The sequence below is a fragment of the Anolis carolinensis genome, chromosome 2, assembly GCF_035594765.1.
Source record: "Anolis carolinensis isolate JA03-04 chromosome 2, rAnoCar3.1.pri, whole genome shotgun sequence".
In the NCBI taxonomy this organism is placed as follows: domain Eukaryota; kingdom Metazoa; phylum Chordata; class Lepidosauria; order Squamata; family Dactyloidae; genus Anolis; species Anolis carolinensis.
In genome coordinates, this window is record NC_085842.1 from 102,122,251 (window position 1) to 102,150,176 (window position 27,926).

Genomic DNA, 27,926 nt, shown 5'->3' on the forward strand with positions numbered 1-27,926 from the left:
TTATAGAAGGTCATGTTCTGAGGGCAAAACCATCACAGCTTGGATTCTGGTACATTACGTCATCAGCTGATAGTTGATAGGAATTCCAAATTTGGAGGATTTGTGGGTGCCAGTGCAACCTGAATATTTTGTTTTTTGTATTACACTGAGATCTTAAAACACAATTACAGGGTGCTTCCGCTAGATTTTGAGCCATTACTTATTTCCTGTTTTGCTTTCTACATGTTTCAGGCTCTTGGTGTACTGAGAAGTATTTTTGAAGCTTGTATAAGATCATGTGGCTTTCTTTTCTCTTGGCTGTTATGTCAGTATTAATGATGAACGTAATGCAGAAGACAGTAAAACATCTGAGAGACAATTCTGTTGTTTTGGGTTTGCTTCCCTCGATTATATTTTTTGCTGCAACTGTTCAAATGTTTTTGACATAATCTCTCATGCCATTCCTTCTCAGGATCAATTTTGTCACCACTTTGTTGTGCTTTCATTGCATTTTCAATTTGAGTATGGGTCAAATGAGGCTGGAGAGCATGTAATAACCTAGATATCATTGGCTTCTGTAGATGCAGTTTGGAAGGGCAAAAGATTTATAGATGAATTGGATTCGTGAATCTTAATATTATCAAATTCTTTATAGGAATTATAATTGGACTGGTTGGTTTCTGGTGCTGAACATTTCAAGGTTTTATCAATAGAGAGCAATAAAGCACAATAACATCAACCCAGGTTTGAAAATTACATTTATTTATTCATTTCCAACATTTATATCCCGTCCTTCTCACCCGAAGGGACTCAGGGCGGCGTACACAATTGGCAACAATTCGGTGCCTACACATAATTAAAACATAGCAATGAAAATCCAATTAAAACAATTAAAACAATATAAAAAATTAAACCAATGGTTAAAAACCCGTTCATCCAAAATCCTCGTGCTGTAGCCGTAAATCAGTCCGGGTCATCTTTATCATTTAATCTTCGAAAGCCTTTTATTTTATTTTATTTTATGTTATTTTATTTTATTGAGAGTTGCAGTCTTTTATTATACGGTTGTCAGATGCGCTCAAGGAATACCCTGAAATGTCATTTTTTTAAATAGCACAAGATTTCTGAAATCGGAAACATTAAGTTTTTTTTCTCTGTCACCTGCAGTCTGAACTGGTGCATCGTTCTGCCAGAATGATGTGTAAAAACAGCCAGAACATTTTTTTTTCTGAATTAGCAATTTTAAGAAAGAATGTAGATTTTAGTCCTTCTTTCTTTTGATAAGTGTTTTCAGCATGTATTCAGAAAATATTTTACACTGAAGCAAAATATTCTTTTCCATGAAGCTTCACTTATTGTCACTTGGACATTTCTGTAGCTTCTGCAGTAACCTCTTTTTAAAATATAGTGCTAGATGTGAACATTATTTACAGATACAGATTATACCTTTTAAGGCACCCAATGTGGGCAGTTGCAAGCTTTAGGTGAGCTGGACTGGGACAAGGCTCTAGGAGCTTTGCTTTTGTTTAATGTTTAACTTGACAAGCACTGTACTCGATTTATATTTGGCTGTTGGCTAATTACAAAAGCTGCTTTCGTGGCTTTTTTGGCCATCATGAAGCTCTTTTTATTTTAAAAAAGCCATGCAACATTAATGAAATGTCATTTAAAATGCTATTTAAATTCTTGGGCTATACATTAACTACGCTGAGGCAAAATCTGCACCTTAAAACAACTGAAAGGGGCACACAAGTTCACTTAATAGAAAGTTCCTTTTGGGAAAATGCCTTAAAGCAAAAGATGATGGCTTGCTTACATAAAGGTATAAATTCCTATCTCTCTAAAGAGTATTTGCATAGGAACATAGTATTCTCATGTCTGCCTCCCCCCCCCCCCTTTTATTTAATGTTTAGGTGATCTCTAGGCAATTGGAAAATGCAAGGTTTCGTTTAAATTTGTGTCAGTGTATGCCATCTGCTGGTACGTACAGGTATAGCATTGCTAAGAGTTGGAAGAAGAACAGTCCTGTGTTAGGAAAACTGTAATATTAGAATGAGGCCACACATGTGCAACGAATAAGTACTGTTTTAATACCGCGTTGTGTGTGTGTGTGTCCCCCCCCCCCGGTTATTGTGTATATTTTGTTATTGGTTTTGTTATTGTTTTTTGGTGTTTCGTATGTTATCATTGCTTTGTATTTGATTTTGCTGTAAGCCGCCCTGAGTCCCCTTCGGGGGAGATGGAGGCGGGATATAAATAATCTTCTTCTTCTTCTTCTTCTTCTTCTTCTTCTTCTTATTATTATTATTACTATTATTATTACTGCAATATCTCAGTAAATGGGTAAATGGGAGGACTTTGGGCTGCATGTGAGCCCAGTTACTTCTTTGTTTGCAGGCGTAAGTCCCTCTTCTTGTCCCCTGCACATCACCCAGATAAAGATTGACACAAAAGCTCTGATGCCACCTGTGGAACTCTTTTGGAGTGGTAGATTATCAATATATTTTTGAATCACCTCAGCCTTATCCCCCAAGGCCAAAGTTAGGTGAGGAACCTGAATGTTGTAACTGAAAGTAACTTCTGGCCAATAGGTGGTTAAAATCATGTGGTTTAGCCTTCCATATGGGTAAAAATTGGGCCTCAGCCATGTTATTGTTGTGTATCGTGCTGTGAGTGGCAGATTCTCTTTTCTAATGTTTTATTTTCTATTGTAATCTTTGTTTCCTCCTCAATTTCTGATTGTTTTGAACAGAGCAGCATTTTCCTGAAGTGATGCTTGGTGAAGAATTTCTTAGTCTGAGCCTGGACCAGGTTTGCAGTTTGATATCAAGTGACAAGCTTACAGTTTCGTCAGAGGAAAAGGTAGAGTTTTTTGCACACTCTGTACTATGAAAGAAGAAGAAAATTGCTTTTAAATGTGGCTTTGAGAATAAGAATCTGCACATATATCTTGTGTGGTGCTAATCCAAGCATAGAAGACATGGAGAGGAAGGCAAAAGCCAACTATAAAGACTGTTAGACTGCACTTATCATCCTTCATCATTGACTATACAATGTTCCCTCACTTATGGCGGGGGTTATGATCCAGGACCACCCGCAATAAGTGAAAATCTGCAAAGTAGGGACACTATATTTATTTTAATATTTATACCTTATATTTACTAGTTAGGTGGCCTTTCTCTCCTTTGCAAGCCCGTTTTGCACTGTAGTTGTTTTAGTTTGGTGAGGCGGGCAGCAATTTGGCAGAGAAGGCTGTAAACCTGCAACTCCCAGGATTCCCGGGGAGCCAATGAAGCCTTCCCGGAAGGGGGGGGGGGGCGAGAACACATGTGCGAAAGGCAGGCGCCGCCGCGGCCATGAGTTGCGTTATGTTGTTTAATTGGTTAGTTTGATAGATAGATACCACTTTTGATTGGATAGCATTAAGGTCCAAGGCATTCTGAGAGTGCCTTGGACCACAAAAAACCTGCAAAACAGTGAGGGAGCAAAAAGTGAACCGCGAAGTAGCGAGGGAACACTGTACTTGCTAAGGCCGATGAGAACTGCAATCCAACAACTGTGGCAAGATCATATATGCCCAACTCTTCTTTTTCAAACAAGAATTTAAAAAGATGTTAACGTTTAATTTACTACTATTATTAACTATAGTCATACAGTTGCTATATACTTGTGTGTGTGTGTGTGTGTGTGTGTGTGTGTGTGTGTGTGTGGACTGAGAGAGACAGAGACAGACAAACAAGATGGCTCTGTCCATAGATTGATTTTTTTTAGATGAACAGAACCTGGAAAAAAAATTTAAGATTCCTTATCCCTGCCTTAGGAATTTGCAGAAAAAACACTGAAAACTGGAGGACAAGAACATTAGGTTGAAATCCTGTGCACACTTTCTTTTTAGTAAGCCCTACTGAACAAAGGTAAAGGTTGTACTAGATCAATGGTGTACAACCTGTGGCTCTCTAAATGTTTGGGACTTCAACTGCCAGAAACCCTAACAGCTTGTCCAGTGGTCAAGAATTCTGGGAGCGGAAGTCGAAAACACTTGGAGGACCACTGAATTAAATGATGCATTTGAATACCTATAAACAGGATATGAATGTGACTTAATGGAAATAATCATGATCATTGCTGCACCTATCCAAATTTTGGACAAATTGAGGACGATGAGAAGGACTTCCCAGCTGAAATAAAAGATATACTCAACACTTTGGAAAAACTTACTGGAGAGCTAACTTACTCAAAGAAGGGGAGGGAATGCTTGACTTTGGGCCCTCAAACCTTGAATGTGGGAATATTGTAAAGCATAACAATACCTTATATTATTTATTACTCTTCTCTGCAACTATTTTTGATAATTCAAAGAAATTTATATATGCTTTGCAGGTAGTTTCCTACCCAGTTAGTTCAGACTTTCAGCTGCGCAACAGGCCCATTGTGTCCAGTAAAAGACAGTAAAGTAATTATTTAAAATGAAATGTAAAGTGTATTTGTACAGTTAATTAATCTGTTTAGTAGAATTATTATTTATTCACTTCCTCAATTAAAATATATTATACACACATGTACACATACAAGAGACATCATTTATCCTCATGGGATGGCCAAAACAAATCATATAAAATCATACAAAAGCATTATTATCATTATAATGAAAACATTGTAAGTTAGGCTGCTATTGCATAGAGGTTGTTGCTGCTGTTTGCCTTCAAATTGTTTCTGACTTCTGGTGACCCAAAGGCAACCCTTTCACAGTTTTTTTTTTCAGGGATGGAGAGAGTGAAATTTACATGAAATTAATATAGTACCAGTTATCCCAACAATGTCTTCACAAAGTTTTGACTACTGTGGCACAAGAATTGCAGTTGAAATACATTGCACCTAGAAGCAGGGGTTACTTGCATATTGGAAAGAGAATTACCAATGAATTGAAGCTGGAAAGGAATCAAATATCACTATTTTAGACAGAGTTAGATGAGCATTTAATTAACCTTTTATTGAAAGTACAGCAAACTGTACTTTCAATAATTGAATTGATGTCAATTTACGTTTAATTGTCCTATCACTAATTTGCCCTGAACAAATTACATGGTTTTTAAAAAAGAAATATCAGCTTATACATGTGTCTCAATGATATAGTCATTTTAGTCTGTATCCCATAGAGGTCATGCATTCCATTGCACTGTTGATAACTGAAGTAACTTCTTTCTTGGGGAAAAATTATTATTATTATCTTGGGATAAAATAAGTATTAAACGTGATTAAGCATAACATATTATTGGGTATTTGGTGATCTTAGGATGAACAGCATTTGAAGTAAAAAAATAAAATGGGAACAAGTACAGCCTCACTGTTAACAACAACAACAACAACAACAACATAATAATAATAATAATAATAATAATAATCATAATCATAATCATAATCATAATAAAGAGGGTTGGAAGAGACCCCTTGAGTCATCTAGTCCAACCCCCTTTTGCTTTTGTGCACCAAAACATACTCAAAGTACCCCTGACAGGTGGCCACCCAGCCTCAATGTTAACAATCATAATCATAATAAAAATAATAAAGAGGGTTGGAAGAGACCCTTTGGGCCATCTAGTCCAACTCCCTTCTGCCTTCGTGCACAAAAGCACAAGCAAAGCATCCCCAATAGGTTGAAGGTGCACGTGGGGCAAGGGAGGAGGGGGGAGAAGTACGCGACTTCCCTCCTCCCTCGCTCCATGTGCACTTTCGTTGGCAGTGGAGGGAGCTGCGGCAGCGAGGTTTGTCTCCACTTCAACGGCTCCATTGCAGAAGAAGGCACGCACAGGACGGGTGAGGAGGCGGGAAAGGCATGCACCTTTCCCTCCTTCCTCACCCCATGCGAGCCTTCCTTGGCTGCAGCGACAGGAAAGGTGCGCATGGGGGTGAGGGAGGAGGGAAAGGCGTGCACCTTTCCTTCCTCTTTTGCGCCGCATGTGCCTTCCTCAGCAGAAAAGGAGAGAGTCGCCACCATGGAGACAAACCTCGCTGCTGTGGGGACAAATTCACAGGACAGGCAGTGGTGGCAAAAAACACCCGGTGGGCCGGATAAATGTTTTTGGTGGGCCTCATGTGGCCCGCGGGCTGTAATTTGAGGACCCCTGTAATAGAGTGTAGAACAGTGGCCCCCAAACTTATTTGGCCTACTGCCCCCTTTCCAGAAAAAATATTACTCAAGCCCCCCTGGAAATTATTTTTTTTAATTTTTTTAAAAACAGAACAGAAAGATATATATATGAATGTTTCTACCCTTTTTGTAAAATATAATAAAGAAAGGTGTAAACTAGAAACATTAAAGTTTGAAATTATGAAACTATTTTTTGAACTCAGAATAGAAAGGTAATACAAAAAAATGCACCTGTGGCCATCACCGCCCCCCTGGATCGCTACAGCGCCCACTGGGGCCGGGGGGGGGGGGTTAGTGCCCACTTTAGGAATCACTGGTGTAGAAGCTTGTGACTCAGAGCTCCTATTCTCTTTAGATTCTGGTCTGTTAGCATAGGATGCAGAAGTGTATTTCTTACTTTAAATAAAATTAGATCCTTGATTCCGAAAGAAATGTTACTTTCAATATTATAGCAGATGCTATTGTTTATGACAGATCCTGCTCAAAACTCCCAAGATCTTCCCATTCCTTTGATGTTTTCGTGCTCTGCCTTTGTATTTCATGGACTCCTGTATCCTCACATGATGCATCTCTCTTCTTTTAGCTAGCTTTAACATTATCCAAAACCTGCCAAGAAAAATGAGTGGAATGCATGCAAATTAAATTGGGTCTCTCCCTCCCATGCTTTATATGATTATTCCAGTGATGGAACCAAGGTAGAAGTTTTGTTGAATTAGTTCCAGGGTGCTAAACCCCATGATTATAATTTACATTTATTATATTGCATTGTGCACGGAACACACAATCCTGATGTTCTGGCTTGAATTTTCTTTGCATAATTTGAAGTCTGAAAAAGGGCTTAGTGCCATGGCATTTGTACATGCCATTCTATATTTGCATCCAGCACACAATTGAGATAAATATACCAGTTTGTATCTTTATTTTTAGTTCCTTTTAAATTTATGTATTGTATTTGTACCCTCCCTCCCCCTCCCTCCCTCCCCCCTCTCTCTCTCTGCTCCCCTCCCCCTTTCTGGGCCTAAAGGTGGCTAGTCATGAAATAAGATAAATAAATAAAACTAATATGAAATAGATTTAGAAAATAAAGACAAACTAATTATTGTTGAGTTTTTGTGGGAGAGGAAAGGGAGAAACAAGCAGGAAATTTAAGTGTCAAAGAGATGGTTAAATAATATATTTTCCTCTTGTAGCATAGCTTACCAAATCTCTGTCTGCAAAGTTGGACTTGACAGAGTTCTATGTGTTCGTGTGACTGTGCATGACAGTGTTTGACATATCTGCTCCTTTAGAGAGATATTTTCCTCTTTTAAGGTTTTTGAAGCTGTTATTTCTTGGATAAATTATGAAAAAGAGTCTCGGTTGGAACACATGGCAAAGCTGATGGAACATGTCCGACTCCCTCTCTTGCCAAGAGATTATCTTGTACAGGTCTGTGTTCTGTATCAGTTTTGTATTAAAGTTATATATGTTTGGTTTGCTAATTTGTGGCTTGCCAGTTCTCTCAGTACCATATGCTATGAAGAGTTGTGTGCCTTCAAGTTGTTTCTGACTTGGTGACTCTGAGGTAAACATATACTGTAAAAGCTTTTTTCTGGGGAATGAGAGTGTGTGATCCATTCAAGGGATCTCCTATGAAATAATTTGACACCAGTCTTCTCTTGAAAGTTTAGGTAGATAGGAAAAAGGATAAAATTATTCAAAACGACAATATCATATTGATCTGTCTTTTGAATTCTGGTACAGGAATCTGAGAACTATGTCTTTAATGGGCTTATATTGTACAACTTTTTTACTTTTAGATTGGCATTATAATGGCTAAAAACCATGTGCGGATTTCTGTTTCTGCATTGATTTTGCAAGTATACAAACACTTTGATTTCAGTCTGTAACTTCAAGCACAAAAGTCATGGTTCAGGTAGACAGCTGACCACACAAGCCAATCTTTTCCCCACTGTTGAAAACGGAAAAAGAACTGCGTGTATCTCTGTAATTGGTTTCTTCTTGTCTTATGACTGGATCTCAGAATGTGTAAAATGTGCATATTTTATGCAGAAATGCAGTCTCAAAAATTACTGCGAAAAAGTATTAGTATTGCTACACCAAAATTATTAATAACAGTTATAACAAGGAGATTGTGATAGTTTCCTGTCCCTGACCCCGTGCATTAACTTTTGGTGACATTTTCAGACAGTGGAAGAAGAAGCTTTAATTAAGAATAATAACACATGTAAAGACTTTCTTATTGAGGCTATGAAATACCACTTACTTCCACTGGATCAAAGACAGCTGATAAAGAATCCTAGAACAAAACCAAGAACACCAGTTAGTCTGCCAAAGGTAAGCTAAACATCTTCTTACAATATTTAGGCATGGTATGTTTACTTGATAGTCTACCAATGCAGTTTTTTTATGGTTGGAGACATCTTGTGTTCCAGCAAATAATTTTTTCCCGTTTAAGTGGTTTTCTATCATGGATGTTCAAAACCCACTGAAATTTGACTGTGTGTCAAATACTTGCATGTCACTAGAAAGAAATTGGCCTTTCCACAACCATATAACCCAGAATATCACGGCAGAAAATCCCTCAATATCTGCTTTGAACTGGGATATCTGAGTCTACACTGCCATATATTCCAGTTCAAAGCAGATATTGAGGGATTTTATTCAGCTGTGTGGAAGGGGCTTCATAGTAATCAGAAACTTTGTAAGTCACCTGAATGCTGCAAAGGAAGCAAAAAGGGGGTTAGTTACTCAGTAGCCTTGCTGCTGTGTGCCAGTTTGGCAATTCCACATACTGATTAAGGTGTGTACATTTGGTAGAAGCTCAAGAAACCAACCAACCTGTAAAAGAGTACTGTGCCTCTAAGCATACATACATTCTTGAGCCTTTTTTGAAAATGTAGCTAGCTTTACATAGATGTGAAAAGTATAATAAACAAATAGAAGACAATTAAATGTATCTTGAACTAATTTTCTTTTCATAATCTTGGTCTTATTCTAACCCCCCTGAGTTAAAACTGGTCTCTCATGATGTTAAGCACCTTCACTGTGTCTATTGTTCTTAAAAATATCATATCCTGTTAGATTGCTATCACATCCCCCCTTTATTATAATGTATCTCTTTGGGGGTATCAGCTAATTAACTTTTGCAAAGCAATTTAGCTAATCTGTGAAAGTCAAGAGTGTATCCGATTTGTCCAAAGGCTATAATCAGTGTTTTTGCCAATAATTCCCTGGCAATCTTTCGAAGTTTTTTAATATTGTGCAGATGCTTAATTTTCATGTTTCTAAAATGAAATGTATTCATGGGTTTTCCCACCCCCACCATGCTTTTCTGCTGAGGATTCTCTTTTACCATCTAAAGCCCTCAGTAAGATCAAGGGTTTTGGTTTCTGTTTGATGTTGAAAATATTCTGATCAAACATAGTATCCTTTTTTATCCTGGAGCTCTTTTTCTTCTCTCCCAAGGTAATGATTGTTGTGGGTGGGCAAGCACCCAAAGCCATTCGGAGTGTAGAGTGTTATGACTTTGAAGAAGAACGATGGGATCAAGTTGCTGAACTTCCTTCCCGGAGATGTAGGGCAGGTAAAGTTTTCCTTTTCTGAATGGAATCATTGAGAATTCTAAATATTATTTTAATCTGTGTGGATGTGGATGTTGCCTCTCGACTTATGGCAACCCCATGAACTGCTTCCAGGCTCTATCCAGCTGCCATTGCGTATCTGGAGAAGAAACACTGCGGAAGCAGGAAGTAGATGTCTCCTACAGCAGTGGTTCTCAGTCTGGGGCTCCCAGATGTTTTTGGCTTACAATTCTCAGAAATCTCAGCCAGTTTACCAGCTGTTAGGATTTCGGGGAGTTGAAGGCCAAAAACACCTGGGAACCCTAGGTTGAGAACCACTGTTCTACAGTGTCTAAAGAAAGTAGCTATGGTGGCATACTGTGATGGCTTAACCAGCCACAGGGATCCCAGTTATTACGTTTACACTACATAACACAACAACAAAGTATAAGAAATAAAATTTAGATATTCTATCCTAACAAGTGCTGTCTGTTGATTGCAGCATGTATTTTAACAGCCACTGAGAGACATTTCACATATAGGAGAGATATGTGAAAGTCAGTGCAGCAAACAGAACATACTGAAATGTTTGTGCATCATGCAAGTGTGAACTCAGCAAGGAGTTGTGATTATGTGTAGGTCCTTTTTTGAGTGTATGTATGGTGGTAGTAAACATAGAATTTTCTTTGCGTGACATGGTCAGTGAAGACTGTCCTTGTATTAAATATGGTGCATGACGAGATGATAATACAGTAGAGTATTATAAGCGAAAATGTTGGATAATAAGGAGGGATTAAGGAAAAGCCTATTAAACGTCAAATTATGATTTTACAAATTAATCACCAAAACATCATGTTTTACAAGAAATCGACAGAAAAAGCAATTCAATACACGGTAATGTTATGTAGTATTTACTGTATTTATGAATTTAGCCCCAAAACATCGTAATGTATTGAAAACATTGACTACATGACATTGACTACTAAAAAAATTAACTACTAATAAAGATAAAATTACATAAAAAGAACTTACAGTAACAACATTGTTGGAAGTTAAATCCATAAAAAGTTCAGTCCTTGCTGCCTAGAAAAACAGCTGTCGATCCGGGTGGGAAGCAAACTGCGTTGTATAATCCAGAACGTTGGATAAGAGAAAGTTGGATAAGTGGGATTCTACTTTATTAGTGAGAGGTCTGATATGGCTACTAAACAACATTCAGCCATTATAGCTTTCACCTCTGGACTGGATTCTTTCCTACAGGTCTTCATGTAATAGCATGATATTCTGATCTGATTTTTTTTTTTAAAAAAGAAGAACTTTGCCTGAAGTCTTTCTTCCAATTTGTTTTTAACAGGGGTGGTGTTCATGGCAGGCAAAGTCTATGCTGTGGGAGGTTTCAATGGCTCTTTACGGGTCCGAACAGTAGATGTATACGACGGCGTGAAAGACCAGTGGACATCAATAGCTAGCATGCAGGAAAGACGAAGCACTTTAGGGGCAGCTGTGCTAAATGAGCTCCTTTATGCTGTTGGTGGATTTGATGGAAGCACAGGTAGGTACCAGAACAAAAGTCTAGAGCAAGAGGGCACAACTGTTGAAGTACCATAGGCAACACCATCATAACTAGAAGTAAAGTCAAGTCACTTCTCGTGCTGGGATTTAGCCCAAGGGCTACCACTTTTTGCAATTCTTCCAAGACTTTCAGTGCTGGTGGTGGTGGTGGTGGTGGTGGGGGGGGGGGGGGTTGACAGGCCAACTGATTACCAGAATTTTGGAGCAGTTTCAGAAAATTTTGTGTTGGTGTTTGGGAACCGTTGGGGAGTTTCAGAAGCGCCAAAAAGGGATATTAGGGATTCCATATAATCTTGGGCTGTACAATCCCACTGGCTAATGGAAAACATTCTTCATGTTGTTCTTTTCCCCCCAAACTCTTCCTAAGGATTACAGATGTTCCTCTCAATTTAATGCCTTTGCCGTTGAAATTGAAGCATTCTTGTTTTATCCAAACAGCCTTCTGGCACTATATATTATTATGTCTTGACTCAGTTTGATTGTCATGGACTTGTATCTGGTGTATTCAAGACACCAGAATGTCTCCATACCATGGGCTCACAGCTAAGGTCGATGAATGAAAACAGAATGAAAACATCCTTGGCCCTGTGTGGGAAAGAGCCTGATAAAATCAACTGGCTCAGACTGGAAGACCTCGAGGCTATACAGAGGAACTTTTGGGAGTTGAGGGGTAGGGCTTTTAGGGGTATTATGCTGAGAAGTTGCTCACATTTTCTTCATTCGAAACTTTGCTGTATAGTAGTAACCTAGCATTAATGAAATTTCCAAGATTTCCTTGTGAGTGAATTTAATTGCTATCAAGGTTCTGCCATCATCACATTGATCATGTTCTCTCTGGAAAATGTACTGTGTAAAAGCCTATTTGTTTATCACAGGGCTGCAGAAGTCATCATCTGGTGAAAGCATGTCTAATTTGTATAATGATGGCCCACTTTGCTTATCTGAAGAGGAATTTAACTTGAGTAGTTACTCAAGAACAGTGATCCATATCTTGTCAGTAGATAACCTTCTATAGAAATGTCATTTGAACTCTTTTTCACTGTTATTATTCATAAAGAACTGCTTGTAAAACCATTGTTGTTGAGTAAGTGTAAAAGATGACAACTAGGATGCTGTTCCCTGATGTAAATTTTCATTGTCAGCGTATTATAGTGGTCAGCAGACCAGGTTATGACACCTCTCGTGCCTAGAAAGAAAGTTTCCTATCTACTGGCCTAGTCTCAACTTGTGCTCTTTTCCTTTTTGCCTGGAAGGGAAGTATAAAAACAGAATGGCACCTTTGACAAGGAAGGAGCTATTCTCTGCTAAGTTATTGAAATGGAAAATCTTTTTATGTTGCTCTCAAAATAGGCCTGGCATCTGTGGAGGCCTATAACTACAAAATCAATGAGTGGTTTTTTGTGGCACCTATGAACACGAGAAGAAGCAGTGTTGGAGTTGGAGTTGTGGAAGGTAAGAAGGGCAAGCTATCATTTCAGTCATAACAGCGTATGACATTCTAACTACAGACATTACTTTAAACATGATACTGAGTGAATTAAAATTGCCAGGTTGCATTGGGTATTCTGTAAATTAAATTCCTACCTTGATAACTGTAAACACAGTCCTGACTAAGGCACTCTGAGCTGTTAACAGTGAGGGAAATCTTTTTCCTGCTGTGTTAGAAGGTGTCACTTGGATGTTACGCTCTAGCGTGACTGAAATGATATTGATAGAAGCAGCAATGTACCTCTGTGCACCATGCAAGTAGGAACTCCATCTCAAATGTTGAACAGTGGGTAAGATCCTACACCAGAAATGTTATGTCCCACTTCTAGTTACCACTTCCCCCATCCCCCAAAATACCATCCTGATGGATGATTTGGTTAGTCTTCATCTAGCTGCAGGCACATAGTGGGATCCTTTTCTGTGTTTCCCTTAACCACTCTCCATTGACCAGTAATTGACCATTTAGGGGATGTAGAAGTGGAAAGGTAATTTTGATAGTTTTTTCATACATCCGCAGCCAGCAAAAATATGACTTAATGGGGTGTTCAGGCCATTGTAAGTCACTAACACAATGCCAGCTGTGAACATGTATGCATACCACCCACAAAAACATTGATTTTTCTGATCTAAATAAAATAGTTGTCCACAAGTTTAACTTTTGTGGATATGATTATTCATGGATTTGATCTATATGGTCTCTTTAGGAATGTCTAGATCATCCAGTATGATTTTGTGGTCAACCTCTGAGATTTGTAAAGAGTTGTTCTCTCAGTTTTTAAAATAGTGGTTTTTCCATGTTCACATGAGTCTTTCATCCCTAGTCCCAGCGAAAGTGGAGGACTAACTACATTTGGAATGTCATTCCTATGTGGCCCCAGCCCTAGATGGAACTGAACTTTGTATTCAGTGATATGTATTGAATGGTCCTGCAATGCTTTTAAACTGCTATCACTGTGCCATCGGAAAATATGATCTTAACTGTGTTCATATAATATGGCCCATAATATGACCCCAACTCCACATTTTACCATGGGCTCTTAGTTTCATGTACTCATTTATCTTTAGTTTGATGTTTAAATGGCCCCAGCAGAAATTAGTTTTCCAGTGGTCAGGGGAAGGTTTTAAAAAATCTGTACTAAGAAAAACTATACCTCTTTGTGGTTTCTGTGAAAATCGCACATATGGTAGTTTCCTGCACCTGCTCAGTAACCTTGGAATCTTCTGGAAAGCTTTAGCTCTTTAGAACTATAGCCCTGCCTGCACTCCCCATAGGTATATAGTCAGAGGGAGGGGCTGTAGCTTCAGTTCCTTTGGTCTACTGCCTTAGCAGCAAGCATAGGAATCTCTGAGAGATAACATTGACTAGCTACAGTTTGGTATTGATCTCAGACTGCTCGACCACTCTTCACTGTTCTCTACAGATACTTGACTGTAGAGAACACTAATCAGGGCCAGTTATGTCTACTTCAGCTTTCAAGAAATGTGTGTCCTATGGCACTAAGTTGCCAGATGCTGGTGGCCATACAATGTGCTTGTTATGTCTGCAGGAGGGGCACAGGGTGAAGTCTTGTGAAGTTTGCCATTCTTTTACACCCCAGTCAGAAAGAACAGAGAAAGAAAGAGTGCGGCTTAAGGCCATGTTCTATGAGCAGTCCCTTTTCCCCACTGGGACTAGCCCGAGGAAGTGGGTCTTGTTGGAGCCACCACCCTCTGCTGGCAAACAAGCCCACCTATCTTTGGAAGACAACGCCTTCTCCTCGCTGGCTGTGGTGGGGCCGATGGCGAAATGCTCAAAATCAGCCTCCTTAGGGAGCCATCAGCAAGTGCGCCAGACAAAGGTGAAAGAGCAAAAGCCTCCTGCCACCTCCAGTTGTGCTTTTACACCCCCACTCATCGCCATGGCTGAAGGCCACCCTCCCTCCCCAGTGCTCACACTGTCGGGAGAGGAAGGGGAGCCACAGGAGAGGCATTTCCCACCTGAGGGTATGGGTGCCACAGCGTTCCCTCCCTCAGTGGAAGTGGAAGTCAGTCGTACGCTGATGCAGCATCACCCAGCCACGCCTCCCATATAGGGGTGCAGTCGCCAGGGCAGATAGCCACAGGGATGATACAGCACTCTGCTTTGCCCACACCCATGGAGGCACCACACCCCGCTTGCCTGCAGGTGATTATGTAATGGGCCTCTCCACTGGGCTCAGTATTGAGCCACTCTACTTGAGCGAGGCCCAAGCAAGCATCCACCTCTCGGGACCAGTGACCACTTATGGAGTCCCTTGGTTCCATGAGCTTGTCCTGGCCATCTTTCACTTTTGATAGCCCCCTCCCCCAAGTCAGGAGGCTTATTGTAATTTTTATACTCCTCCCAATTATAGGGATGGAGTGCCTGTGCCTCAGTATTACATGCCAGCACAGCAGGATTATTGGTACCGCTCTCCTGGTGGTCACTCATATTACTTTGGCCCTCGACAGAAGCAGGATCAGGCCCTTCAGTTGCAGGAGCCCTTCCCAAGGCCACTGCCATCTATGGCACATCTGCCTTCTTGGGAGCTATCACAGCAACCAGCATTCTTGCCTTTGCCAACTCAGCAACACTCTTGATGGGCCGGAAGAGGCTTTGGAACCTGAGCCTCCACATACCAGTGAGCTGGATAATTTCTAGGCAGTAATGCTGCACCTTTAACTTACCCACCACAAAGCTGCTGGAATTGTCGAGGATCCAATATTTCCCTTTGAACAGCAACAAGTGCCTGTTGTGTTGCCTGTTCTGCCATATTTGCTTCAGTTAACTTGATGGCCTGACCTCGCCCCGGCTGCTGTACCGGTGGTCTTGAAGCGTATTGATGGCATGTATAAGGTAGACTTGACCTCAGCAGGAGGGGTGTAAGATAGATGCAATGGACAGGAAAGTCCATTTGTTGGGGGCAATGTTCGCCCGGCTTGCCCATTATGGTGCATACATGGGGGTTTACCAGTATTACCTATGATTCAAAATGGCACCCTATATTGATCAACTCCCAGAGGAGCACCAGCACATGGCTAGAGTCTTTCACCAAGAGACCACCATGCTGTCGGGCCTGCAGAAAGTCATGGCAAAGCATACGGCAGATACAGCTGGAAAATGGTTTGTAGTAGCTAAGGCCATTTGTAGGCATGCATGGCTCTGCGCTTCCACCCTATCTGATGAAGGGACGGCTGTTGCAGAGCACCTACTAATGCATGAGGAGGGTCTCTTTAATCCTCAAACGGACACTCAACTTAAAAACACACAGGAGATACAGCAAGTAGCCTACAAGTTTGGATTCCCGCTGCAATATATATCTCAACCATGGGCAAGATGGCTGGCTCAGACCTCCTTCTACCACAGGCTGAGACCAGCCCCTACTGCTAGATCGCACTTCCCCCCACAGCATAGAGGGGCACCATCAAGGAGATCAGGCACCTCCTTTAGAGGTCGGCAGCATGGTAAGCCAAAGCACTCAGACAACATCAGGTGTCGGTTTTAGCAGCAACTGGGTTGTTCCTGGTCGCAGTGTTTCTGGCTGCCATCACTTCGGCTCGAAGAGCCAGTGAGCTATGTGCATTGCGTGTAGATGAGCCTTATACCCAGTTCCATAAGGACAAGGTGGTCTTCCAGATGGACATTTCTTCTCTCCCAAAGGTAGCCTCTAAGTTTCACATTTCGCAGGAACTAATTTTACCTACACTTTTTCAAAATCCATTCTCGGCCTTGGAGCATTCTCTCCACTTGTTGTATGGGCAGGGGGTTCTGGCCTTTTATGTTTACAGGACAAAAGAGCATAGGAGGTCACCTAGATTATTTCTGAAATATAGGAACAATTCCGTGGGTCTTCTGGTTTCATTGCAGAAGTTCTCTTCGTGGATTGTCTCCATGATCTGGTTGGCCTATCAGCTCACAGGCCGAGACCTCCGGGCACACGTCAAGGGCCATGCTGCAAGATCAATGGCTATGTCGACATCCATCCTGAGGGGAGTTCCTCTTCAAGAGATCTGTAGGGTGGTTATCTGGTCCATCCCACTTTAATTTGTCATGCATTATAAGATGGATGTGGCCTCCAGGAAGGATGCTGGTTTCGGGAGAGCAGTCCTGCTATCATCATTGGCATGACAACCATCATCCAAAGTCAGTAGCTTGCTAGTCTGCCATACGTGTGATTTTCACAGAGACCATGAAGAAAAAGTAATGTTTGCTTACCTGTAACCGTCTGAGTGGTCATTGTGAAATCTGCACATCCCCGCCTGTCCTCCCCTCTTCCCGTCATGCCCTAGTCCTTTGGCTGTTACAGGCTGTGAAGGAACTGTGGCTACAGCCCCTCCCTCTGGCTATGTACCTCTAGGGAGTGCGGGAAAGGCTATCGCTGTAAAGAGCTAAAGTTTTCCAGAAAATTCTGAGGTTACTGCACAGGCGCAGAACACCACCATATGTGAGAATTTCACAGATGACCACTCGAAGAAACACTGTTACAGGTAAGCAACCATTACTACTTGCTCATTCTATAGTAATGTGAAAACTGAAATGTCTTTAAGAGCATCCTTTTTTGGAAGTGCAAACACTTTATTGGCTCTGCATTTGATACAAATGATAAAATTTATTTGAAACATAAATGCTGATACCTGTTGGAGGTTTATTATGTTAATTATGGGATACAAATTAGCAGTGATGAAATGTGGTTGGAGAATATTAATAGTACCACTTTGCACTTACTCCCTTTTAATTCCACCTATTGATAGTCAGTAATACATATTCATTTCTTCCAGGGAAACTATATGCCGTTGGTGGTTACGATGGGGCATCACGTCAGTGCCTTAGTACGGTAGAACAGTACAATCCAGCTACAAATGAGTGGGCTTACGTTTCAGATATGAGTACTCGGCGTAGTGGTGCAGGTACTCTAAATTGTTTTCCATCATGTACATGCACATGCACATGTGTACATTTCTTTCTCTCAATATTTTAATTACGATTTTTGACAATAAAAACACACAAAAGAGTACATAATCAGACATACTTAGACAACGATTGCTTAACAAACATACCTGTAACTCTACAACTAGCAACATATACATAAATTAATTTTAAAAAAATAGATTTCCAGCTTCTCTTATATTGGTTTCTCTATACATTTAAGATTTTTCTTCCCCTATCTATCCAGCAAATTGTTTATTTCTGTTTGTTTTAACATTACAAGTGGAAGCTCCAACATTTTGTGTCTCCAGACTCGTACATAAAATATATCCCTTTCCCTTAAATGTATATTGATAAAATGGTTTCCATTCTTCTGAGAATGTGTCCAATAACTTGTCCTTCAAAAACATCGTTAATTTGTTTGTTTCTGTTAGTTCCTACGTCTTAGCTGTGCAATTTTCTCCAGTTGGTATCTCTGTTGTTTTATAAAATTCTTGTCACTTTTAACATGTATTGCAGTATTCACTCATGTTCTTTTTTTATTTGATCGTTCAATAGTCTGGTATGAATTTTATTCTTGTTTTAGAATTTCTTGGATTACCTGTGGCCTTTTTACTGGTTCACCACATATGTATACATGTGTACATCGCTGAACAGTTCTTAAATCTATTTCAAGAGCTTCAGGTGCTCCTAAACATATGTCATTATATGTTCTCTCTTTCCTGGTATTTAAGTATCTAGGGCATCTTGAAGGTACATACTGGCGTAAGTTTACTTGGAAACATACCATATTTCACTGTGCAATTGTTGCATTCCTCCCTTTGGCTGAAAAAAGAGGGGTGCAACTACTATGTGGTGAAAAACATTCCAGCTATGGGGCTTCACTTGGTTGCCAGATGAGTGAAGCCCTGTAGCTGAAAAGTGTGCCATCATGTGGGCAAGTCGCACCCTTAATTCACTTGCCCGGGCAGGTGGATGGGAAAGAGAATAAAGTGTGTGACTATTATGCGCAGGCCTAAGTTGGTCTGGAGGAGGTGTTCAAAAACATGATACAAATGACTTGAATTTCTTTTCTAGAAAGCATTTGTGTATGTGTGTGTGTGTCAAAGAGAGAGATATAGAGAGAATGATTTCATCTTTGAGACAGTCTGGAGAATGCCTCTAAGCTGAACGGTACACTTGGCTTATCCATGGTATAAAAGCAATTCATAGCTAGAGTGCTCTGAGCCTCTGACAGATGCTGTGCTGTGTGTTTACAGGAGTTGGTGTCCTCAGTGGGCAGTTGTACGCTACTGGAGGGCACGATGGTCCTTTGGTAAGAAAAAGTGTGGAAGTTTATGATCCTGGAACAAATACATGGAAACAAGTAGCAGACATGAACATGTGTCGAAGAAATGCAGGTAGCTGTTTCATTTATTTATATGCATTTTTCAAAAGGCACTAACAAAGCACTAGATACTAATGTATCTTAGAGCAAACAGTACAAGTCAAATACAATGTTAGTAAAAAGGTAGTTGCTGTTAAAGATGCCATCGCCTAATGTTGTTCTTTTAAGAAACCCTTTCCTAGCCTGGTGCTCTGGATCTTTTGGACCACAATTCATATCTTCCTGGACTATTGGGCATGCTGGATAGGATATGGGAGCTTTAACAAAAACATCTTGTACAGGGAATTTGTCATATAGAGAATGTAAATGTACAAACTTTGAAGGTGTCTGGATAAAAGTGTTGTCTTAGAAAGCATGTAGGAGTGTATATGTTTTATGCATCTATACTTTTAATGGGCAGCAGGGCACCCACACAGGTAACAAAATAACATGCATCTCAATTTTCATTTTGACACATTTCTCTCTGCCCTGGGAATGGTTTTAATTATGTAGTAGGTACTAGCATTTTAAAGTCAGCCTGACAAGTATGGCAAAAGTATAAACATACATAAATGAAATGCAATACAATAGAAACAGGTAATACAATCTTGTGTTACCGGTTTTGTCAGCAGAACATATAGAAACTGAAGAGGATTGCTTGATAGATGTTAAAGTAATTCCTTCACTTGCCTGAGAGTTGAGAATTTTGTATTGTGTGTATTTCCAGCTGCTGCTTCCTTTGTGACTCTCTCTGCTCACCTCTTGATTTTTTCTATAACATTCTAAATAGGCAATGATTTCATAACTCATGAAAAATTAAATCAAGCAGAGCATTTAGTGTATCTGCATCCATCTCGAATTGAATGCCAAAAGTGGGAAACTCATTCATCATTCATTTAGGAATGAAAGTGGGTTTACTTTTAGCTACAAATTTACTTTTCTGGAATGCCTGTGATGTCTTCTTTCTACAGCGGTGGAAATGGTGGCTCCCTGCAGGTGAAAAAAATATATTTAAAAAACCAACAACAGAAAAACAAGTAAACAAATCCAATCATTGGGTGTCTGTGAATCATGAAGTACATGATGTTTCTGTTAATAAAAATACAAGAGTATTGTAATCTGGCTATTTAATTTAAGTATACTTAGTACAGACATAGTTGTAGGTGGGCTGAAGAGCCCAGAGTACTGGATGGCCAAACAAGTTGTATGGATTTAAACAGCATATTTCTGTTTCTAGGTGTATGTGCAGTAAATGGTCTTCTCTATGTGGTTGGAGGAGACGATGGTTCATGCAATTTGGCTTCTGTAGAATACTATAATCCTGTCACAGATAAATGGACATTATTGCCAAACAATATGAGCACTGGAAGAAGCTATGCAGGTAAGCATTGAACTGAAACAATCGACTCCTTATTCCCCCAAATCCTCCTGTGGCGGCAGGGTTGCCAATCACTTTATTAAAAGAACCTGTCAGAATCCTCACCTCTGAAAGGATTCTAGGCTTTAGCTTCCTGTTTTGTGACAGGCAGAAATCCAACAGGTGGAGCTGTTGACATTCTTTCTCCTGTGCAGGTAAAATAACCTATGCTTGGAAAAAAAACATTATCATGTGGCATCCTAAAGGCTAAGGGGTTTCATTTGACATAACCTTTTATAGACAGACAAATCTGTGTATTGTTGCTTCAGATGGCAGACATTTAGACACCTTGGGGAGAGAAGGGAATGTGGGGGAATTAAAATATAGAAGGTGCAGGCAGTGCTTTATGATTGAGTGAAATGCAGTCCACAAAAGGTTTTGCAAACTAGAACATTCTTTCCTATGATAAAAGAGCATGCTCCTGTTCCCTGAAAAGTGACTAGCAGCTGAGTCTTAGGACCTTCGACCTGGTAAGTCTTCCTGGAGTTTATTTGGATGGTATGTGCTGAATCTCTCTCTCTCTCTCTCTCTCTTGTAGGTGTAGCTGTGATCCATAAACCATTGTGACACAGATTGATGTGAGTGCATAAGAAAAAAGTACCACCTGTCTAGTTTGGTGGAGTTTGGAAAATGCTGATAATCTAACTCTTAACTGCCACACAAGTATTGCCCTCCCAGCATGACAACTATATGCCAGGACTGTTGACCTCTGCTTGGCAGTGAGCAGTGCAGACATGTGAAAACCCTGCTGTGAACATGCTTGAAAAAACGACATGTTGCTTGGGTTTTTGAGTGTGTGTGTATGTGTGTGCAGTCAGCTGTTTTATGTACAGCTAGGACTGATGTGAAGTGATAACCTCAAGAGAAAGGAGGTATTTCTCTTTGCCATTTAACTTGGAGTACTTCACTGCTGAACATGGACAAACGCTATCTGTTCTACCATGCATTTTCTATCTACTTACTAAACCCCAGTTCGATGAATTTACTACTGAGAACCAGCCCTGAAACCAAAGGACAATAGACTGGGAACACTGGCTCAATATAGCATCATTGTCTTCATAATATGTACATATGCTACTTGACTACTATAAGTACATAATTTTGGGCATTGCAGGTATGCATTTGTATGATTTTTATCCTAGTCATTGAACTGCGTTCATCAATTTTTTCTTAAAATCAAACGAGCCAAGCACTGTCTTTCTTGGGGTGAAATTGCACTTCAGCTACCCAAAGACTAGTAATCTCACTGGTGTAGTGTTGTTTAAGAGCTTATTACCATTTCAAAATGATGTCTGCTTATGGCTGACCTTTTAAATGGGGTGCAAGGGTGATAAATTAATTCTGCGTTTTTTGGCTTTTGCCAATCACTGAAAGTTTAAGCTGAACCCACACCTCTTTTTCAAGGATATTTAAGTACCGTGAAATTTGTATTTTGAAAGAAGCAAACTCTGATTGCCACCAGATTCCAGGGAAACCTAGAATTTAGTAGTGAGTTTAGGGTTCCAGTCGGGTTCTGAAAGCCACATTGGACAGAGCTCTAGGATGTGGCATGTATTGATGACATTGCCATGTGTAAGAGCTGAGAGAGTTCTGAGCAAGCTTTCCAGTGCAAAAGAGAACTGCCAACTCAGTGACTTCTGGAAAAAGAATCCAGTAAATCCTAACTATATTTAGATTAGGACAGGCTGGGTTCCTATATCCCTCCAACATGCCTCTCATTCATTTGGCCAAACATCATCAGTTTGATGGTATTTCTAACCTGCAAGTGTCTTAATGTTCTAATTCCACAGTCTTTTAATTCTTCCATCTATTTCTTTTCATGGATACCGTTTTAAATATTTTCTATATTCTTATTATTATACCTGCGCAGAGACATTCCTTGAAGTTTGTAAGCATTTATTTTCCAAAGAAAGGAGGAGTAGGAAAAAAAACATTTTTAAATATAGGAAAGCCAAATTCAACTAAATGGTTTGATGCATATCTAAAATTCTCCTAGTTTCATTCTTATTTCAAACCATCATCAGACTGAGCATTCTTGTCTAGAAAGTTTATATGTTGATTTCCAATTCTTCTGGCATATATATAATACCAACAAAAAAGTTTAAAACTTGTGCGCCAACTGCGACCTTACCTCGGGCTTGGCCCCATGTAAGCCACCCTGAGTCCCCTTTGGGGAGATAGAGGCGGGGTATAAAAATAAAGTTGTTATTATTATTATTATTATTATTATTAAAAAATTATTAGGAAAATGTTACCCCTTCCTTGCTCATTGTCTTACTAAATATACAGTTTATTTTTCTTAAGGAAGAGCACTTAACTTCTTTCTTACACAGTCAGTCACATTTTCTAGTACTTAAAACATTTGTCAGCAGCAGTGAAGCAGAAAATAAAAATAAAAACTGTTTTTTGACCAGTGTTGCAAATATAAAACTGGTTTTTCTCTAACAAGGGCTTTCATCCAGTAATTATTTAAGAACAAAAGAATTTCCTTGAAAGCCCAGTGCTTCATCTTATGATGCAGTTGTACTCTGGCACAGATACTTGTAATATCAAACTACTCTTGAAGAATGCACATAGAGGAATTGCAATATCTCTTTTAAATGCATGCAAGCTGCACTCTGGATGTTGCCTGGTGAACATTTGTATGTATCTTTTAAGATGCACACGGCAATTTCTAAATGTATCATCTCTGCCAGTGCTACCAAGGAATTACTTTTAGAGCTGAAGGTGAGGCATCTTTTTGAAAGACTGGTTTAGGAGTGATACTTTCTTGATTTAGAGTGCTGATCTATATATATAGCCCCCAGTCTTTAGTAATAGCTCTAATATCTAGATTTATTTTGTTACTTCTCTTTATTGGAAAACTTCAATTAGAAATATTTATGGGGATTTTTACAGCACATATGTACAATTCTTGGCTTTGCACAAATTGCTAGGCTGGAACTTCCATCAGCCTCAATTCAGCATAGCTAATGGTGAAGGAATATGGGAGTTGCAGTCTAATAACTTTGGAAGAAGCCTGGATACCAATCCATAATCTGTAGGATTGCTGTGGGGTGACATCCATCTCTCTACAAATCGGCTTCTGCCCAAGCGTCAAGACTTCCTCTTCCTCTCCTTTGCCTGAATCTCTCTCCTTCTGCATCTTTTTCTGCAAAGGATTACGTAACAATTGTTGAGAGTGCATAGATGTCCACAATGGAAAGGGAAAACCCCATTCCAGCAGGGATATCTGTTCTGGTGACAGATGGACACTTGTGTTTCACCTACTATGCTCCCATGACTGCAGTTATACACCTACCTATTTTGGAGTAAGCCCTGTGGGATCTTCTGATGAATAAACATGTAGAGGATCCTGTCTTTAATCTTACTGTAGCTAAAATGGATCATGTAACAGGTGGGAAAAGCGCCTAGTGACTTCTTTAAGGAGAATGCAATAGATTGCTCAGTCTATTTATATATGTTATGAAATCCCCTCCATGCTTTCTGATATTACCTGCTGGATCAATTAAGTGCTAAGAGGCCATACACATTTACCAAAGTGGATGTTATAGATGCCATATATGCAGATAAAATATTAATTTGATGGCGCTCATTACACCACCAAAGCTAAATGCCAGTCATATTTTACTTTGGGCAGACATAAGGTTATATTTGTGCTAAGTTAACCTGGTCTTATTGTATTCTAAAATGGCACTTCTCTTCTTGCATCTAATATGGAAAAATTACCAAACCACATAGTGTACTGGCTGTCAATAAACGACCAAGGCACTTATAACTGGCTTGATCTCAGCTAAGAGCCACTTATCACTGGCAAATAGTATATGTCACTCACGTGTGTAAACTTGCTGGGTTAATGCAAGTCAAGTGACCTCATTTTTCAGCTATGCAATATTAATCGTTGCTACACAACAGCCAGCTGCAGTAGCCCCTTTAAAGCGCTTTTGGAATACCTTACATCCTGTGTGCATTTTTAATATTTGTACTGTGCCGATTCTGAGCATCTGAGCCAGATCCTTTCAAAGATTGCCTTTTTACAGGGCTTGGAAATGTAGCTTTACAGCTAGCAAATTTTAGTGTATCTATTTTTGTAAGATGATTCTTAAAGACTACTTAGCTCTCCTTTGATTTTGGTGGCATTATGATTAGTGTCTAATCCTTACACCATGGGCCTGATTTTCATTAGCCATTTGTGTAGGATGGCTTGTATATTTCTTGCATGAAAAGAGGATATCCCTTTGTTTCTTTTTCTGAAAAGGACAATAACTGGACTCATGTTAATTTCAACAGTGAACCTTTACTGCCATTGTTTATGACATGAATTGCTGCATTTATATGCACAAATAATTTTCCTTGAAATGTTGGGCCTTGCTGGCTTTTTGATTAGTCCAAAGGTGCACTAAAGTGATTGCATTTCTCTTCCCTGGTTTCATGTCTGAACAAAATGTTGTCTGAAGTTGATATTGAAGGTAAAACCAGAAGAAATAAGGGCACTACGATTGGTTTTCTTTTAAATTCTTTAACCTTCCTTTCTACAATAGGTCAGTATATCAAAAGTCTATTTTGTGTTTCTATAAATATACTTTGATAAAATTGCTGGGCAATCTCTTACCTAATGGCTGGTTTATTTGGCCATAATTTACCATATATCTGTGATATAAATCCAAAACCTAACAGCATATCCAAAGGATTGCATGTGTGCCTGTCTTCCAGATATGCTCACAATTACTTTGTAGGCTTTTCCTGTCAGAATGCAGCTTTAAACCATAAGTTGAAAAGGAATTTGACATGACATGAAAGTAAAATATTTACTGAGGCACATGTGGTATTTCCTCCCAAGTTTTCAATTTGAATTGCTCTTGCAACAAATTCCAACCCGTGTTCTAAGCTTGGGAAGTTTAAATAACAATGCACCTAGTTTTTGCCCTCTAGATCATTGCCAAATGCATAATACTTACAAAAGGAACCAGAATTATGTTGCTGTGGTTTACAAAGAAATCTGAAAGGAAGTTATTTTCACTGCCATGGTATTTTTAACTAGCTGCTGACCCTGTTTGAATTTTGTGTACAAGTTAGATTGAGTAAAGCTAATTCCGTTCAACTGGGTCCTGTTCCATATTTAAATGTGACCTTGTGTATTTGGCATGGTTCAATTACGCTGCAAAAAGTGTTGAGGGCTGTCGGCTTGGAGGATGGGGTTTTTTTGTTTTGATTTGTTTTGCACTATTTGTATACCAATAATTTTTGATATTCTGTTATTTAGGAAACTTCCCTATTTAGGAACCTTTATTTGTGCAAAAGATTTGTGGTTTCCCTTCCTGCTAACCCATAGAATAAATTGATACATAAATGCAGTGTAATTAAAGTTGGTTCAGATTTGAAGCATTGGTGACTAATGAGAAATTTTGATGGTGTTATCTGTCTGTGTGAATTATAGCTGTACCAGAATATTGTTTTCCTGAAAACACAGTCATTACAATCAGATGAGGTTCCAGAATGTATGTTTCTTTATTTCTTTGTGTAATACTATGATTTGCTCCTAAACCACAACCTCAGCCAGTTCAATTCTGGTTTATGAGCAGATTATGGTTTGAACAAATCAATGTTTGCTGCATTTGGACACAGGCAAACTACAAATCGGTTTAGAACAGCCATTCCTATTGTATACTCCAGATGTTTTTGTACTGCATTTCTCAGCATTCCTAATAATTGGCCATGCTAGCAGTACCTGATTGAAAGGTTGTTTAGAAAAACATGCCATTCAAGGGAAAGAAGGAGCCCATAAGCCTGACATCGGAGTATCCTTGCATTTCTACTGCTAAACATTGGCAAAACAAATAAAAAAACAAAAAATCTGAATGGCACCTATCATCTGAGAAATGCAATATGAATAAGAAACTTACAATTTTTTGGAGTTTTTCAAATTATTTTATTTTTCTGTATAGTAAGAAATATAGTGTGTAAATACATTGTATAAAATACATTTAAAAGAAGATTGTAAAAGCATTCACCTTGGATGCACAGATTTTTAAAAAATAAAATAGACTTGAGATAAAATATAGCTGTGATCCCTGTACCAATTAATTTAGCATACTCCTATTTAATTAAATTTGCAGCCCAGTTCTATGCATATTTATTCAAAAATAGATCTCACTTTGTTTAGAGGGGAATTTATCTAAATAAATGTGCACAGAATTGCAGTCTTGGTTCTGTTTTCAATTATACTACACATGGCATCCATTGGTTATCTCCTTTTAATAGCTGGTTTTTGCTGTGGGACCAACTTGTTTGTGATGCAAGTCTTCTATTTTCCATGTCAGCAACACTACTTAGAAATAGGACTATTTTAAAAAATTACTTTGCCAACAGGAGGTCTTACCTGTTTTCCAGCATGTTGAATTTTGGTTGAATAAAGCTGAGCAAATGAAATTGACATTGTATTTCTTCTGATGCTGCTGTGTTTCTTGAATCACAGAGAATGAAAGTACAACCCTGGAATCTGATTTTTTTAATAACACATTTCCAGCAATCCTGATGACTTTTAGCATTAATACAGTTTAGTCTGCTTTCATAAACATGATACCCACAGGCTACACTCTATGGTCAAAAGGTCAATATTCTACATGGTTGATGGAGACGTTTTTGATATAATTCCTGTAGTTCGCCACAGGAATTTCTTATATTTTTCTTACTACTTGCTTTGGTCAATTTCTATTAGACAGAAGGATTTTGCCACTCAGTTTCCATGTCTGGAGCAGTAAGAAATCTATTGATATCTACAGTTTACAGAGTTCTACTTCACAGAATTCTACAATGCCTCTTCTAATATTCCCCTTTGTCTAACCTAAGACCAGTTATGTGAACAGTTAGAGGTGATAGATGCAAAGAGATTATTAGTCCTTTTAGAGCCTTTACTCCAGACACAACAGAACTGCCCATTTTAGGAGGATACATTTATGAGAACTAAATAGAGGCAGAAAATACATTTAGAAATCTACAGGATGAATATTTCTTCATGAAATACAGGTTGAGTATCCCTTTTCCAAAATGCTTGGGACCGGAAGTGTTTTGGATTTTGGAATCCTTGCATACAGATAATGAAAAATCATGGGGATGGGGCCCAGGTCTAAACACAAATTTTATTTGTTTCGTATATAATTCATACACATGGCCTGAATATATTTTCATAATATATTTGGCATGAAACAAAGTTTGTACAACATATTGGATCGTTAGAAAGTAAAGGCATCATGATCTCAGCCACCAATATGGGCAATTTCAGAGTCTGGAATATTTTGGATTTTGGAATTCTGGATAAGGAGAGCTCAACCTGTACATTCTTCAGATAGAGACTCCATGACCTTTCTAAACAAGTTTAAAAGAGCGAAAGATGGCATGTAAATACGTTGCAACACATCTTCCTTCATAAAGAGGGAAAGAGTAGACAACATTGACAGGAAAAAAAGCAA

General features: G+C 39.2%; 1 protein-coding gene across 2 annotated transcripts in view; it reads left to right on the forward strand.

Annotated features, from left to right (window-relative positions):
- klhl3 (kelch like family member 3) overlaps nt 1-26,890 on the forward strand; it is a 93,470-nt gene extending 66,580 nt beyond the window's left edge. For both annotated transcript variants that reach the window (XM_008104891.3, XM_062973886.1), the window contains 10 exons: nt 2,732-2,841; nt 7,439-7,555; nt 8,315-8,464; nt 9,596-9,713; nt 11,045-11,242; nt 12,613-12,714; nt 17,527-17,655; nt 18,934-19,074; nt 20,278-20,421; nt 20,996-26,890. In XM_008104891.3, coding sequence (XP_008103098.1) covers nt 2,732-2,841; nt 7,439-7,555; nt 8,315-8,464; nt 9,596-9,713; nt 11,045-11,242; nt 12,613-12,714; nt 17,527-17,655; nt 18,934-19,074; nt 20,278-20,421; nt 20,996-21,024 — 1,238 coding nt within the window. In that variant the 3' untranslated portion in view covers nt 21,025-26,890. The remainder of the gene's footprint in view (nt 1-2,731; nt 2,842-7,438; nt 7,556-8,314; nt 8,465-9,595; nt 9,714-11,044; nt 11,243-12,612; nt 12,715-17,526; nt 17,656-18,933; nt 19,075-20,277; nt 20,422-20,995) is intronic.
- The last annotated feature ends 1,036 nt before the right edge of the window (nt 26,891-27,926 follow it).